General features: G+C 39.7%; 1 protein-coding gene across 4 annotated transcripts in view; it reads right to left on the reverse strand.

Moving 5' to 3' along the window:
• The window catches only part of SARDH (sarcosine dehydrogenase), a 263,164-nt gene that overhangs the window by 23,084 nt on the left and 222,576 nt on the right, over window positions 1-17,504 (reverse strand). For all 4 annotated transcript variants that reach the window (XR_008399747.1, XM_053695898.1, XM_053695900.1 and 1 more), the window contains exon 18: window positions 14,295-14,457. Coding sequence is in view for 3 of the 4 variants with exons in the window: in XM_053695898.1 (XP_053551873.1) it covers window positions 14,295-14,457 (163 nt within the window). In the remaining variant the exon portion in view is untranslated. The remainder of the gene's footprint in view (window positions 1-14,294; window positions 14,458-17,504) is intronic.

The following is a 17,504-nucleotide window of genomic DNA, read 5'->3' on the forward strand; positions in this document are numbered from 1 at the left end:
GAAGTCTTCATCCAGACGGCATCTTCTATCTTCATCCATCCGGCGCGGAGCGGGTTCATCTTCAACCGGAGTCTTCTTACTGAATGACGGTACCTTTAAGTGATGTCATCCAAGATGGCATCCCTTAGATTCCAATTAACTGATAGAATTCTATCAGCCAATCAAAATTAAGGTAGAAAAAATCCTATTGGCTGATGCAATCAGCCAATAGGATTGAGCTTGCATTCTATTGGCTGTTTCAATCAGCCAATAGAATGCGAGCTCAAACCTATTGGCTGATTGCATCAGCCAATAGGATTTTTTCTACCTTAATTCCGATTGGCTGATAGAATTCTATCAGCCAATCGGAATCTAAGGGACGCCATCTTGGATGACGTCATTTAAAGGTACCGTCAATCAGTTAGAAGACTCCGGATGAAGAGGATGCCCCACCTTGGATGTCTTGAAGATGGACCCGCTCCACGCCGGATGGATGAAGATAGAAGATGCCGTCTGGATGAAGACTTCTGTCCGTCTGGAGGACCACTTCGCCCGGCTTGGATGAAGACTTCTCCCGGCTTCGTTGAGGACTTCGGCTCAGCTTGGATGAAGACGTCTCCTGGTAAGTCGATCTTCAGTGTGTTAGTGTTAGGTTTTTTTAAGGGTGTATTGGGTGGGTTTTATTTTTAGGTTAGGGTTTGGGCGGGTTGGTTGTGTAGGTGGTGGGTTTTACTGTTGGGGGGGGTTGTTTGTATTTTTTTTTTTTTTTTTTTACAGGTAAAAGAGCTGATTACTTTGGGGCAATGCCCCGCAAAAGGCCCTTTTAAGGGCTATTGGTAGTTTAGTTTAGGCTAGGGTTTTTTTTTTATTTTGGGGGGGCTTTTTTTTATTTTTAATAGGGCTACTAGATTAGGTGTAATTAGTTTAAATATCTGTAATTTGTTTATTATTTTCTTTAATTTAGTGTTTGTTTTTTTTGTACTTTAGCTAATTTAATTTAGGTAATTGTATTAAATTTAGTTAATTTATTTAATTATATTATAGCGTTAGGTGTTAGTGTAACTTAGGTTAGGTTTTATTTTACAGGTAAATTTGTCTTTATTTTAACTAGGTAGTTATTAAATAGTTAATAACTATTTAATAACTATTGTACCTAGTTAAAATAAATACAAACTTGCCTGTAAAATAAAAATAAACCCTAAGCTAGCTACAATGTAACTATTAGTTATATTGTCGCTAGCTTAGGGTTTATTTTATAGGCAAGTATTTAGTTTTAAATAGGAATAATTTAATTAATGATAGTAATTTTATTTAGATTTATTTAAATTATATTTAAGTTAGTGGGTGTTAGGTTTAGGGTTAGACTTAGGTTTAGGGGTTAATAACTTTAATACAGTGTCTGCGACGTTGGGGCGGCAGATTAGGGGTTAAAAAGCGTAGGTAGGTTGCGGCGACATTGGGGGCGGCAGATTACGGGTTAAAAAGCGTAGGTAGGTTGCGGCGACATTGGGGGCAGCAGATTAGGGGTTAATAAATATGATGTAGGTGGCGGCGGTGTCCGGAACGGCAGATTAGGGGTTAAAATTTTTATTATAGTGTTTGCGATGCGGGAGGGCCTCGGTTTAGGGGTTAATAGGTCGTTTATGGGTGTTAGTGTACTTTTTAGCACTTTAGTTATAAGTTTTATGTTACAGTGTTGTACCATAAAACTCTTAACTACTGACTTTTAAATGCGTTAGGACTCTTGACAGGGTAGGGTGTACCGCTCACTTTTTGGCCTCCCAGGACAGCTCGTAATACCGGCGCTATGGAAGTCCCATAGAAAAAAGACTTTACGAAGTTTACGTAAGTCGTTCTGCAGTAAGGCCAAAGAAGTGTGCGGTGCCCCTAAACCTGCAAGACTCTTAATACCAGTGGGCGTAAAAAAGCAGCATTAGGACCTCTTAACGCTGCTTTTTTACCCTAACGCACAACTCGTAATCTAGCTGAAGGTCTCTGTATCTGATGAAATTGATGGACTTCTGTCTTTTTACTTCCTTATCTATTATCTTATGTCACTATGAGTAACATTGCTACAAACACAACTGCCATAAAGTGCTCAGGACAAGTGCATGTTACTGAGCCTACCTCAGTATGCTCTCATGGAGAGGCGCTAAGCTTCAACAAAGGAGACTGAAATAGGTAAATCTAATAATTAGGGTAAAGTGTTTTTTTTATTGCACTCTGTATCTTGATCTCATTGTCCCTTTAATTCCCAGTTATGTACTGTATAATCACAGCCATAAACATAATACAATACAAATCAAAGCAAACATTCTGCAGTCTTAAAGGGATAGAAAGATCATGGTTAATATGGGCATGGGTGCATTACAATTTTAAATAAAATAATTTTAGCAATATACTTCTAATAACAAAAATGCTTTTAGTAAAAGCTATTAACGTGTTTGTTTTTAGCGGCATATGCACATATGCTGTGAGGGAACGTGCACCAGTATTCAAACCCTCACAGCATATGTGCGTATGCTGCTCGAAAAACAGTAATACCGTTTACTAGAAGCATTTTACTAACGGAAGTATAGTGCAATAATGCTTCTATTTCAAATTGAAAAGCACCCGTGCACATTTCAGTTTTGACCTTTCTATCTTTTTAAAGGGACACAAATTCCAACATTTTTCTTTCATGATTCAGAGGGCAAAATATATTTCTATTATCAAATTGACTTCGTTCCCTTGTATCCTTTGTTGAAAAGCAGGTAGTTAGGCCCAGGAGCAGGCACTATATGGTAACGTTATACATTTGCAGAGGCTACAGTGTTGTCTGACAAATAGAGCGTCATGTGTGCCGACCTAGGAACGCTCTTTAACAAAGAATACCATGAGAACAGAGCTCATTTGATAATAGAAGTAAATTGGAAACATATTTTAAATTCTTTGTTCTGTCTGAGTCATGAAAGAAAGAATTTGAGCTTTGTGGCCCTTTAAAAATTTGCTGCATTAGCTTCTGTGGAGGAAAGCCAAGTTTTGAAGAGTTTAGCGCTATCTGGGCCCAGTGTATAAACTTTATAATTGTGTATAAAAACAAGCATTTATGTACAGGAAATATCTACAGATATAAGGATAATGATTGCTGGTAATTTGCCAATAAAGCTCTGCTCATTTTGACCATAACCTGTGACCGTATGTAGTGTTATCAAGTCACTTAACGATAAGTCTATTAATAGTCTAAATCGCCCTCTGCCACCGGGGAAGCTCATTAAATCTGCGCATCAGTTAAATGACAGCGAATCTTTGCCTCGTATTAAAGTGTTCAACGGCTTTTTTCCCCAGCATGTTCCTTTTATCTTGTAAAGTGAAAAGAACAAGAAAAAAAAATCCCTCAACTTAACGTGTCAAAAAATAATCAGCCACAATTGCTTTGAAGTAAGGAAATGATCTCGATTTGCAAATGTCAATATCCTTTTAATATCTGCTAAGAATACAAATCATTTATGGAGAGTTAAAAAAAGAAAAAAGGATGGTTCATTTGAAGATAGTCACAGAATATACTGTATAATCTGATAACAAACAGAGAAAAAGTGATTGATAAAAACATAAATTATGCTTACCAGATCATTTCCTTTTCTTCTATATGAGGAGAGTCCATGGATTCATTCCTTACTTGTGGGAATACAGAACCTGGCCACCAGGAGGAGGCAAAGGCACCCAAGCCAAAAGCTAACATACCTCTCCCACTTCCCTCATCCCCAGTCATTCTGCAGAGGGAAACAGGAACAGTAGGAGAAATATCAGGGTATAAATGGTTCCAGAACAAAACAAATTTAAGTCCGCCCAACGGAGAATTCGGGCGGGGGCCATGGACTCTTATACAGAAGGAAAGGAAATTATCTGGTAAGCATAAGACAAAACAGCATCCAAGATCCACCCTGGTGTCTACACCAGCAACTCCGGTCTCGATCCAACTCTGAGGATGAAAAGACACAAGAAAAACCAAAAAGGTCTATTAGCAGGCAAAGGTAATAATTCTATAAAAGCCGAGACCCAGGAACTACTGTAAAATCTGTAAGCATAATACTGCTACCTTAACCCCCAGATCCCAAGAAGGAAACCTAGGATCAGAATGAGGTTTACTGTAGGATACGGTTCCTAAGAACCAGATTTGCTCAAAAAGGATGAAACAGGAAAGACATCCTTCTTACTAACAAAGGAAGGAAGAACCTTACATTCTCCAACAAAAAACAGAACTAATAAGCTCTGTTTAAATATCATAGAACCCAATAAGGACAGAAAAACCATCCCCCTATTAGTGCATGCACCAACAGTGGAGGAAAATATTCCCACAGTGTGATAGATACCAGGACAATGACTCCAAAGGTCACTTGAAAAACTTCCCTTTCTCTGGGAAAACTATTGCCCAGAAAGAAGCCAAGTTCCAGCCTCTAGGACCCCTAGATCCATATGATCCAGTATCAAGCACCCACCCCAGATAATACCTAAACAGGTCAAGCCTGTTAACTAGGATAGATGGGCTTGCTGTACCTGGACCGGAAATCTAGAAAAAAAAACTCCTCCTTCTCTTCTCTTCTTCTACGATACAACGTATCTGCCGGAACAATCCAAGGCGAAAACGAAACTATTAAGTTACAGCAAACCCAGAACAACTGAATAATCAAAATAAAGAAATTAAGCTCCGATGCTTAAAATTTTTCTTGAAATCATTGGGGGAACTATAACCCGGAACAGAAATCTATAAGCTTCCACAAGAAGTTTCCAACAATCTCGACCATCAAAGTCGATAGTACCAAAAATCCCATGAGATGAAACGTCTTTCTAAGAAGAGTTTCTCTAACAACCCAGAGCTCTAAAAAAACAAAAAACTATGCGGAACGGAATAGCGAAGTAAAAGAAAACAGACAAACGCCCTGAAAAAGGAGCATGCAAACAAAAAAAAACAGGTCCTGCCTGTCATACTACACAATCCCCCATAGAGCTCGGAACTGGGATTCTAAATAAACAATAAGTAAAACAAGACAACAAGGAATAGGATCCCATCCTCCCCTCGTATAGATAAGATCATTATCAGATTTAGACAACTGAGATTCAACTGACGGATCAGTACTGGGAACCTCTATCATCACCAAAACATCTTTCAGGAGTAAACGCAGGCGTACACTTCTAAATCTAAATGCTAAGCCCTCCGCAGTCGGAGGACCCAAGTCAGCAGACTCCGACCCGGGAGGTTCTCCCTCTGAAGCCTCAGAGGAAACACGCATCCCCAGAGGACTGATGGGACACAATCCTTATTTTACACGAATATCCTTGAGCAGGAGAGGCTGGATGTAAAACTCTTGAGAAAACTTAGGTTTCAACTCTTGGGAGGATCACAACTGCAGATGGAAAAAAAAGTATATTTGTATCACCAAGACAATTGGGCTATTATGACAGCATAGACCAAGCAGTCTGAGGTGAAATATAATAAACTTAGGTAAGTTGCTGTTAATGCAAGCACAGCAAATCAAAGCACACTGATTTCTCAGATCTGTTATTGCCTCACAGATAGGAATCAGTGTAGAATTGCAAGTAATTATAAGAGTCTTTTATGGTCACTAATAAGCAACAGTAAACTTCCTTTATATACCTGCTTGCAATAAATTGAGAGATTATGCAGGAGTGGTTGTTTGTGCAAAAAAGAAGAGAGAGAGTAGCTTGATGTTTCTAGTTGTACTGTCTCTTTAAATAGCACACCGGAGCAGGTCTTGTGAATAAGCAAGTAAGTTGAAAGGAACACAAAGTTTGTATAAGCAGAGTAGAGCTTTAGTTGTTATGGCTGTATATATATGCAGTTAAATGGAAAGCAGATTCTATTTAAGCAAAGCACTCTGTGCTGTTAGGCTCAAGATGTAATGTGAACTTAAAACAGATAAATAGTCATTACTTTACAATGGTAGTCTCCCAGGCAAAACACGGAGTGGAATCCTCACATAAGCCCCCCTTCAAGGAAGCCGATCCTCGGCTTGATGCTTAGGTCTGTGTGGGTAATGTCTGTGGAAACGAGAAAGCAGCCTAGGGGCGTTGATATGAGTGTAAGGTTCCCAACTATCCTCACCGGGCGAGTAGCCCTTCCACCTCACTAGATATTGTAACTGGACATTGCATATTCTAGAGTCCAGAAGGTCCAGAACCTCAAAGGAGTCATCATCAAGAGGTACCAGCTGAGGAGGGAGTATAGTCTTCGTTGTTGAAGAACTGGCAGGTTTTAGCAGGGAGACATGGAAAGTGGAATGAATGGGTAACGAAGATGGAAGATCCAAAGTAACAGCGTTGGAATTGATGACCTGAGTGATGGCAAACGGACCTATAAATAATCCGGATAATTTTTTGCTAGGAACAGGTATTTTAATGTTCTTCGTTGAGAGCCATACTTTATTACCCACAGCATATTCTGGAGACGGTCTTCTACGAAGATCGTAATATTTCTTTTGAGTAGCTTGTGCATTTTGGATGTTTTGACGTAAGAAGTGGAAGTTCTCAGCGATTTTTTGTAATAGATCGTCTACTGAAGGAGATTTAGGAACCAGTGTGTCTTGTATGGAGAAAGTTGGATGATAGGCATAATTAGCAAAAAACAGGGAGAGATTGGTTGAACTATGTTTGCTATTGTTGTATGCAAATTCTGCCATGTAAAGATATTGGGCCCACTCTGTTTGCTGGTAGGAACAGTAGCAGCGGATGTACTGCTCTAGCCATTGGTTTAGACGTTCAGTCTGGCCGTTGGTCTGAGGATGAAAAGCTGTACTCAAACGATGATCTATCTGTAGATGTTGAGAGAGGGACTTCCAAAATTTTGAAGTGAACTGGCCCCCCCCCGGTCTGTTGTTATGATATGAGGAATCCCATGGAAGCGTACAACAGAATTCAGGAAAAGCAGAGCGGTTTCGCTAGAAGTGGGAATCTTATGGTACGGGATGAACAGAGCCATTTTGGTGAGGATATCTGTGACAACCAGAATGGTGTTGTATCCAGAACTCAAAGGAAGTTCGACAATGAAATCCAATCCTATATGGACCCAAGGTCTTTCAGGGATATCCAACGGTATGAGGTGACCATAGGGTTTGTTCTTGCCCCTCTTGGAAGTGATGCATATCGTGCAGTTTTGAATGTAATCATGGACCGAATCAACCAGGTTTGGCCACCAATAATTTCTTGCCAGTAGATCCGTGGTCCTTTTAATACCTGGGTGACCCAGTAATGGAGGATCATGATGTTGTTTGATTACCTCATTTCTGAGAACTTCAGGGATATATAATTTGGAGTCATGATAGTAAAGATCATTTTTGAGTGAAAGAGCATGGTGGGGAATCAGTTTATCAGATTGTAGAGCAGTGTGGAGTTGTAACTTGAATGTGGGCATCAAACCTAGGAATTTATCCGCAGGTATCATTGAAGTGGTTTCTTGGATATTCAGTGGTCTGGGATCTCTCCTGGAGAGTGCGTCGGCTTTGCCGTTTTTAGAACCGGGTCTGTATACGATCAGGAAGTTAAATCTACTGAAGTACAGACTCCATCTCACCTGTCTGCTGGAGAGTGTTTTGTTCTTCTGAAGGAATTCCAGGTTACGATGATCAGTGTAGATAATTATTGGTTGTACCGTGCCTTCCAAGTGATGCCTCCAAGTGTCAAATGCTTGTTTAATTGCAAGTAGTTATTTTTCTCCGATGGAGTAATTTATTTCAGCTGGAGAAAATTAATTTGGAATAAAAGGCGACCGGATGAAGCGGTTGTGTGAGACTTTTCCTTTGTGAAAGAATGGCTCCTAGGGCATAGTCTGATGAGTCAACCTCAAGCACGAACTGAAGGGAAGGGTCTGGAAACTGTAGAATAGGTGCAGAGGTAAATGAACTTTTGAGATTGTTAAAAGCTTCATTAGCTGAGGTGTCCCAATGAAAAGGTATGCAAGTGCTGGTAAGTCTTGAGAGAGGTTTTATTTTCTGAGAGAAATTTCTAATGAATTTGCGGTAATAGTCACTGAAGCAGAGGAACCGTTGTAGCTCCTTTCTATTAGTAGGTTGTGGCCAATTTCTGACAGATTCGACCTTGTTTTCTTGCATTTGAATACCCTTAGGTCCAATGGTATATCCAAGGAAGTCTATTTCTGTGGTGTGAAACACACACTTTTCTAATTTTGCGTACAATCTGTGAACTTGGAGTCTTGAGAGCACCCAGCTGACATGTTTTACGTGATCTTCCATGGTGTTTGAGTATATAAGGATGTCATCCAAATACACGACGACACAGATGTCAAGCAGGTCATGGAAGACATGATTCACGAAGTACTGGAAGGTGGCTGGAGCGTTGGTGAGTCCAAAAGTCAGCCACTCGTCATCCTCTCTTATACGGACTAGATTGTAAGCCCCTCTTAGATCAAGTTTAGTGAAGATCTTTGCATGTTGAAGATGCTCGATGAGTTCGGGGATGAGGGGTAGAGGGTAGCGATTTTTTATCGTTATTTTGTTTAACTCCCTGAAATCTATGATGGGTCGAAGTGAGTTATCTTTGTTTCTAACAAAGAAAAAACCAGCAGCTGCTGGTGAAACAGAAGGATGAATAAAACCTTTTTTTAAATTTTCATCGAGGTAAGTTTCAAGGTGGTTCAACTCTGGTTGACAGAGAGGATATAAATGGCCAAAAGGAGGTGTGGTGCCAGGTTTTAGGTCAATAGGGCAATCGTAGGAACAATGGGGTGGTAAGGTCTCTGCCTCCTTTTTACTGAATACTTCTGTAAACTTTTTGTAAACCTGAGGAATCATGGGTTCTTCAGTCAAGTGTAATAAAGTAGTCGAATGAAAACAGGTTTGTTGGCAATAATCAGAATTGAAAGTGATGTCCAATGAACTCCAGGTGATAGTCGGTTCATGTAAACGAAGTCATTGCAGGCCAAGGACTATAGGAAAGAGTGGTGAGGTGATAACATCGAAACTAATATATTCTTGATGAGAATTAAGAGTGGTTACTAAAATGGGAACAGTGTGGTGTGTGATAGGTCCAGAGAAAATCTCAGAGCCGTCCACTACACGAATAAAAACTGGAGTCAGTTTTTTAATGAGAGGAATTTTATTAAGTGTAACAATAGATGTATCTATATAGTTCTCCTGTGCCCCTGTATCAATTATGGCCTCTTTCTTCAGTTGTTTGCAGTCCCATTGTAAAGAGAGGGGTAGAATGCAGTGAATAGGTTTGTTAAGCACAATTAAAAAAGTCACATTTGGACATGACTTACGGTTTTTGTTCTTGCCAATAGAAGGACAATTTCGTAGAGAATGGGCAGCAGAACCGCAATACATACAGAGGCCCTTAGATTTACGTCTAAATCTTTCTTCTGAGGAGAGAGAGCCACGGATAAAACCTATTTCCATAGCCTCTGGGCTACTGGTGGATGAATGGGCATGATGGGTAGCCTGGATTGGTTGGATAGGTTTCTTATAAGGGGAATCAGCATAATGTCGTTCCTACTTTCACTCTCTTAGTCGTCTATCGATTTGCATGACCAATCTCATAAGGGCTTCCAGGGAATCGGTGAGGTCAGTACGAGCAAGTTCATCTTTAACCTGGTCAGAGACCTAATCTGAATTGACTTTTCAGGGCAGCTGCATTCCATTGGATTGCTGTTTAAACTCGGTGATGTAGGTCTCAACCGGTCGATTGCCTTGTCTTAACTTCCGTAGTTTATTATCAGCAGTATGTTGAAGGTTAGAATCCGTATATAACTCATCCATGACAGCTAGGAAGGACTGTAGAGAGGAGAGTATTGGGCTGTTGGACTCAAACAAGGTATACGCCCATATGCGGGGTTCACCACGTAAATAACTGATCATTGTTAACACTTTGGTGATATCATTGGGATAAGTGATAGGCTTCAAATTGAAGGTGAGAACACAGGCATTCCTAAATTGCCGATATGAATGTCTATCTCCATTAAACAAATCTGGAGGTGCTATAATAGGTTCAGTTGTAGCCTGCACAGTAGCTGGTTTGCTGGTAACTGTATCCTTTATAACTTTCCTTAGTGTTTCATTTTCGACTTTTAATTCTCTCAGACCCTGGCTGAGCTCATCCACCCGTTGTGACAGGTTATAAACAATATTTGGGAGATCTGCTGGATCCATAATCAATAGGCTTAGTTATTCTGTAAAACTCTTGAGAAAACTTAGGTTTCAACTCTTGGGAGGATCACAACTGCAGATGGAAAAAAAAGTATATTTGTATCACCAAGACAATTGGGCTATTATGACAGCATAGACCAAGCAGTCTGAGGTGAAATATAATAAACTTAGATAAGTTGCTGTTAATGCAAGCACAGCAAATCAAAGCACACTGATTTCTCAGATCTGTTATTGCCTCACAGATAGGAATCAGTGTAGAATTGCAAGTAATTATAAAAGTCTTTTATGGTCACTAATAAGCAACAGTAAACTTCCTTTATATACCTACCTGCAATAAATTGAGAGATTATGCAGGAGTGGTTGTTAGTGCAAAAAAGAAGAGATAGAGCAGCTTGATGTTTCTAGTTGTACTGTCTCTTTAAATAGCACACCGGAGCAGGTCTTGTGAATAAGCAAGTAAGTTGAAAGGAGCACAACGTTTGTATAAGCAGAGTAGAGCTTTAGTTGTTATGGCTGTATATATATGCAGTTAAATGGAAAGCAGATTCTATTTAAGCAAAGCACTCTGTGCTGTTAAGCTCAAGATGTAATGTGAGCTTAAAACAGATAAATAGTCCTTACTTTACAAAGGTAGTCTCCCAGGCTTGTCTGTGTAATGCAGCAGGGAATGCACACAGCTTGAACTCCAAGCAGGTTGACAGGTTTAGTTCAGTACTTCAGTAGAAATAAATGAAGCTTGTAATTTTGCAAAGCAATGATGTCCGTTTGCAAACAGGTAGCAGAAGTGCAATGAATCCAATTAGGAAGGATCAAGAAAGGAGTCTGAAATGAAGGCTTAATTTCCAAGTAGTAGGAACAAACAAACAAACTGTGAAACAGTACTATCTGCAATAACTAAGCACCTGTTTAGTGTCAGGTGATCCCTTAAGTAAAGGGAAAGGTAAAACCATGTGATGTGGAAATGGAAGGAGAGATGCAAAACACGGAGTGGAATCCTCACACTGGAATACCCCTGCACTTATGTGTAGCAGGAATAGGTAACATCGCTAAGGCCGTAAAGATGGCCATGCGGAACTGCATAGTAACCTCTGGAGGAAACAAACCCCTTACAGGCAAAGGAGGATCGGAGCACGGGAAAACTGCATATGTAGGAACAAATAATACCAGAACTTTAAGTCCTAGGGAGGTGCGCTAGTGTATATTCAGTGGATGGACAAGATCCGGCAGCACTCTTGATGATTAGATGAAATGAGATGAGTCCTGCATGAGCAGGGAAAGAAAGAGGCGCCACATAGGGTAGTAACGTTTGGAGTGAGCACAAAACGATAGCAGATGTACCCCCCCCCCCCCCGAAGATGGTTACTCATATACACGGTGGCACAACCGGAGAGGCCCACTAAGCAGTACGGGACCAAAAGAGTCGCCTGAAAGACTCGAGGCAGATCCGCCCACACGCCAGCGTCAGGTCACGTGGATAGGAGCACCAACCAACGAAGCGGGGATCCCTCAGGTATCAATGAGCCCAGGTGTTAGGAGGGCCACACACAGGATCAAATAAGATCAAGACGATGGGATCAAGATATCATATATAATGATTAATGAGTAAAAACAGAGCAAGTAATGTTAAAAAGTGCTAACTTTATTTTGCATACTGCAACGCGTTTCTCAGCAAAAGAAAATGCTGTTTCATCAGGCTGACAGCGCGCCAACTTAATATAAAGAAACTGCGCAGCTCCAAAATAAAAATAACCTGTACGTTCCGTATCAGCCTAAGAGCCCAAACGTTGTTACACATAAGCAGTTGAAATCGCATAACAAATATGATTAAAAACCCCACTGTTAAATAATCCCCCTCAGGAGATATTAACCCTTGATTCCATAAAAATAAAGAAGTCCCACTGTGACCCTGTCTTCTATAGTTAACATGTGTGAAAAGTAATGAAAAGATCTTACAGAAATCTATGCTGTGGAACAATAACACGGCCCTTCAAGTTTGACATATTGTAGCAGCGCTTCTGACATGGACTTAAGTGAAGAAAGCAGGCAGCGAAACTCGTCAACGCTGATTACTTAAGGAGCTGTTAATATGAGTCTGGATGGGTTTGCAGAAAGACTATCCCTGCATCTCCAGACTCTAACTTTCATCAATGCTCTTACTGAGAGGCTGACAGGACTACTTAAAACTCCAGTCCCATCTCGAAGATTACTACCCTCCATAAGGAACTACTCCTAAATCTTCTGACACTTTTCTGCAACGTCCTGTGATGAAAGGCAAAGAATGACTGGGGGATGAGGGAAGTGGGGGAGGTATTTAAGCCTTTGGCTGGGGTGCCTTTACCTCCTCCTAGTGGCCAGGTTCTGTATTCCCACAAGTAAGGAATGAAGCAGTGGACTCTCCTCATATTAAGAAGGAAACATACAGTAAATAAAGAGACATTGTACAGTAGATTTTTCTTCGCATAAATGTTTTGTAGATGATCCATTTATATAGCCCGTCTGGGGTGTTTTTGTAACAATGTATAGTTTTGCTTATTTTTTTTTTAATAACAGAGGTAGACGGAAGTCTACAGATCCCTGCTGGTTCCTGTTTGTGTAATGGGCCTTTTCATATGCAGGGACGGTGGGGGGTGTCTGCTCTTGTGTATGTCTTTTGTATCCTGATTTTTTCTTTCTAGCATCAGGATATAGGTAACAGGTTAAAAACACAATAGTTTATGTTTCCATATGTTATAATCAGTCATAACCATAATATAGAATTGTACTGTTGTCAGGGTCATGTCATTTTTATGTATAATGCTTTGCATTTAACTAAGCAACAGTAAAGTAACACAGACATCTCTGGCAGTTAGTGGGTTAAACAGGACACTGATGTGGCTGGTGTTTCACCAGTGTGGTGATTTCATGTAGTTCATGAGAGAATTGGCTAAGGTAGCCACTAACATTAAATAGCTACTTCCCAGGCCAAAACAAAATATAAACCCACCAACCTGTTTAGCTTCCTCCGTTGACATCAGTACAATCCACTTAAAGGGACAAGTTACCCAAATGTTAAAGCACTTGAAAGTGATGCAGCATAACTGTAAAAAGCCATCTAGAAAATATCACCTGAACATCTCTATATAAAAAAGGAAGATATTTTACCTCAAAAATTCCTGAGTAGCCACATCCCATTGTTATGGGATTTTAAGCAGCCAACCAGCATGCTAGTCCCAAGACTTGCACAGGAGCGTGCATCTGGCATGTGCGAGCACACTTATGTAATTTACTATGAAATCTGGAGAGTATTCCAGTTAAACATCATGAGACCACAGTAAATCAAAGTGTGACGTCAGCACTGAAGCTGATTGGCTGTTGGTTAGGTTTTCTTTTCAACATGCAGCTGAGTAAGTAAACAGAGCACTTAGTATTGTGATGTGAAGGAAATTTGAGGTAAAACATCTTTTTTTAAATAAAGATATAAATGTGATATTTCCTTGGCAGCTTTTTAGAGTTTAGTGTATCACGTTCAAGTGATTTAGCATATGGGTATTACGTCCCTTTAAAGTGAAATTCCAACTCTTTTTCATGTTGTTTGAGACAGATATATGGAATTATAAAACTTTATCGAACATGATAAGAGGTCCTGAGACTGTAACAATGAATATAAATATGTTTATCTGAACAAGGGGCATGATGTATTAGATATGTCTCTTGTCTTCCTATCTGACAATAAAGATTATTTCAATTAAAGTGAAATTAAACAGCATTAGATTCCCATAAAAAGCTTAAATACGCACAGTAATATATGAACTGTTTATTCTGTTTGTTTTCCAGTAATTGTGGTTTTCAGTCTGTCCTCTAGAGGCTGAATCCTATCCCTGCAACATGCTACAGAGTGACTGGTGCACAAGCTACTGTATAACTGTCTATTTGGCCACAATAAGAGAGGAAAGAAACATTTTAAGGACCCTTTTAAAGGGTGTGTCCCTGTATAACAAAACAATAAATATTTTGCTAAGAAAATAAAAAGGTTCAAATACTCAAACACTTTATTTGTATGCAAAAGTTTTGCAGTGCAGTGGCTATGTGAGGCTATATACTACAATTATAAATAAAAATGACTTTAATTTCCTTTAAGAAGCACATTCATATTGGTTATATTACAAGTCACAATGTTACCTTTCTCAATGCTGAGAGAATCAATAGCTCGATATCCAGCATTGCCAATGCCGTTCTTGGCACCTGCCTTCATTACCGCCTGGTAAACAGGGACACAGGCCTCTTTTGGCATATGCAGCTCCCACCCCATCTCTCCAACAAAGGACAGGCGGATGGCACGCACCTGAGGGAAAATGTCAAATGCATGGCTTTAGCAAAACGTACTACAGAATCACAACGTTGTACAATACACTGCCGTTAACTAGATGTGCAGTGCAATGATTCAACAGTAAAACTTCTAGCACAGAGAGGATGAGGAGGATTGCGGTTTGCGACAATATTAAGTAACCAAAAACATACAACCATTCTGTGTGTCCATAGGGACATAAAGTACATTTATTATTGTGCAATTACTTGTGTAAACTGTGCGTTTAACACCTACAGGGGTATTAGCAAGTTGCCCATCACTGTGACACGTAGGGTGTAAAGTATAGCTGATTTATCAGTAAGGGTCACATGTCACATACAGCAGGTGTGTAGTAACAAGCTGGGGTCTAGTGCGCACAATGTGAGGGGACAAATGGAAGTGACTAATCAGTAAGGGTCACATGTCACATACAGCAGGTGTGTAGTAACAAGCTGGGGTCTAGTGTGTACAATATGAGGGGACAAATGGAAGTGACTAATCAGTAAGGGTCACATGTCACATACAGCAGGTATATAGTAACAAGCTGGGGTCTAGTGTGTACAATGTGAGGGGACAAATGGAAGTGACTAATCAGTAAGGGTCACATGTCACATACAGCAGGTGTGTAGTAACAAGCTGGGGTCTAGTGTGTACAATGTGAGGGGACAAATGGAAGTGACTAATCAGTAAGGGTCACATGTCACATACAGCAGGAGTGTAGTAACAAGCTGGGGTCTAGTGTGTACAATATGAGGGGACAAATGGAAGTGACTAATCAGTAAGGGTCACATGTCACATACAGCAGGTGTGTAGTAACAAGCTGGGGTCTAGTGTGTACAATGTGAGGGGACAAATGGAAGTGACTAATCAGTAAGGGTCACATGTCACATACAGCAGGTGTGTAGCAACAAGCTGGGGTCTAGTGTGTACAATATGAGGGGACAAATGGAAGTGACTAATCAGTAAGGGTCACATGTCACATACAGCAGGTGTGTAGTAACAAGCTGGGGTCTAGTGTGTACAATATGAGGGACAAATGGAAGTGACTAATCAGTAAGGCTCACATGTCACAGGCAGCAGGTGTGTAGTAACAAGCTGGGGTCTAGTGTGTACAATATGAGGGGACAAATGGAAGTGACTAATCAGTAAGGGTCACATGTAACATACAGCAGGTGTATAGTAACAAGCTGGGGTCTAGTGTGTACAATATGAGGGGACAAATAGAAGTGACTAATCAGTAAGGGTCACATGTCACATACAGCAGGTATATAGTAACAAGCTGGGGTCTAGTGTGTACAATATGAGGGGACAAATGGAAGTGACTAATCAGTAAGGGTCACATGTCACATACAGCAGGTATATAGTAACAAGCTGGGGTCTAGTGTGTACAATATGAGGGGACAAATGGAAGTGACTAATCAGTAAGGGTCACATGTCACATACAGCAGGTGTGTAGTAACAAGCTGGGGTCTAGTGTGTACAATATGAGGGGACAAATGGAAGTGACTAATCAGTAAGGGTCACATGTCACATACAGCAGGTATATAGTAACAAGCTGGGGTCTAGTGTGTACAATATGAGGGGACAAATGGAAGTGACTAATCAGTAAGGGTCACATGTCACATACAGCAGGTATATAGTAACAAGCTATGGGTCTAGTGTGTACAATATGAGGGGCAAATGGAAGTGACTAATCAGTAAGGGTCACATGTCACATACAGCAGATATATAGTAACAAGCTGGGTTTAGTGTGTACAATATGAGGGGACAAATGGAAGTGACTAATCAGTAAGATTGGGTTTCTAATGCCTGCACTCCTCTGAATTGAAAAACTCATATTACATTTGTGGCAAAGTGTCATTCCATCAGTGTTGTCACATAAAAAGATATAATAAAATATTTACAAAAATGTGAGGGGTGTACTGACTTTGTGAGATACTGTGTAAAGACGAAGAAGGTTGGAATAATACATAGTTATGATTGTACTGGGATGTGTAATTTCAGATCACAGTATATAATACTTATGATTACATTATTTAAATAATGCTTGTTCCGACTTTATAGAAATAAAAACTGAGCATCAAAGGCATTTCTTGTGCACATTAAAGGGACAGTCTACACAAAAATTGTTATTGTTTAAAAAGATATATAACGCCTTTATTACCCATTCCCCAGCATTGCACAAATAACATTGTTAGATTAATATACTTTATAACATTCAAACCTCTAAATTTCTGCCTGTTTCAAAGACTCTATAGACAGCCTCGTAATCACATGCTTTTGTATTTGCTTTTCACAACAGGAGACTGCTAGTTCATGTGAGCCATATAGATAACTGTGTTCACGCCAAGGAAGTTATTTAAGAGTTGGCACAACACAATACTAAATGCACGTCAATAGATAATAAATAAATAGCCATGTGATTAGGGGGCAGTCTGCAGAAGCTTAGATACAAGGTAATCACAGAGGTAAAAAGTGTATTAATATAACAGTGTTGGTTATGCAAAACTGGGGAATGGGTAATAAAGGGATTATCAATCTTTTTAAACAATAAAAATTATATTGTAGACTGTACCTTTAAAGGGATATGAAACCCAAAATGTTTCTTTCATGATTCAGATAGAGAATGTGATTTTAAACAACTTTCTAATTTGTTTCTATAATCAAATTTTCTTTGTTCATTTGTTATCTTTTGTTGAAAAGCAGTGATGTATTCTTATGATCTAGTAGTCAATTAACACTCACATGCGAAAATAGGGGTGCTATCACCTTAAATTGTGAAAATGTGCAATATGTAATGGTCTCAAGTGTAGTATTACACAATAAATCATATGGATATATAACAAAATTGCAACATAAAACTAATACTATGAAACCAGAGTCCAAAGTATATATGTGTTTGATATCACACAAAAAGGCTGCTCTCCTCAGGGTATAAGGCCATCCACTTCAGATAAATTCTATAAAGAAAGGAGAAGGCGCCACATAGCGTAATTCAGCATATATATGACATAGAACAGATAGTGAATAGTATACACTCACGT

This window comes from Bombina bombina, chromosome 12, assembly GCF_027579735.1.
Source record: "Bombina bombina isolate aBomBom1 chromosome 12, aBomBom1.pri, whole genome shotgun sequence".
In the NCBI taxonomy this organism is placed as follows: Eukaryota; Metazoa; Chordata; class Amphibia; order Anura; family Bombinatoridae; genus Bombina; species Bombina bombina.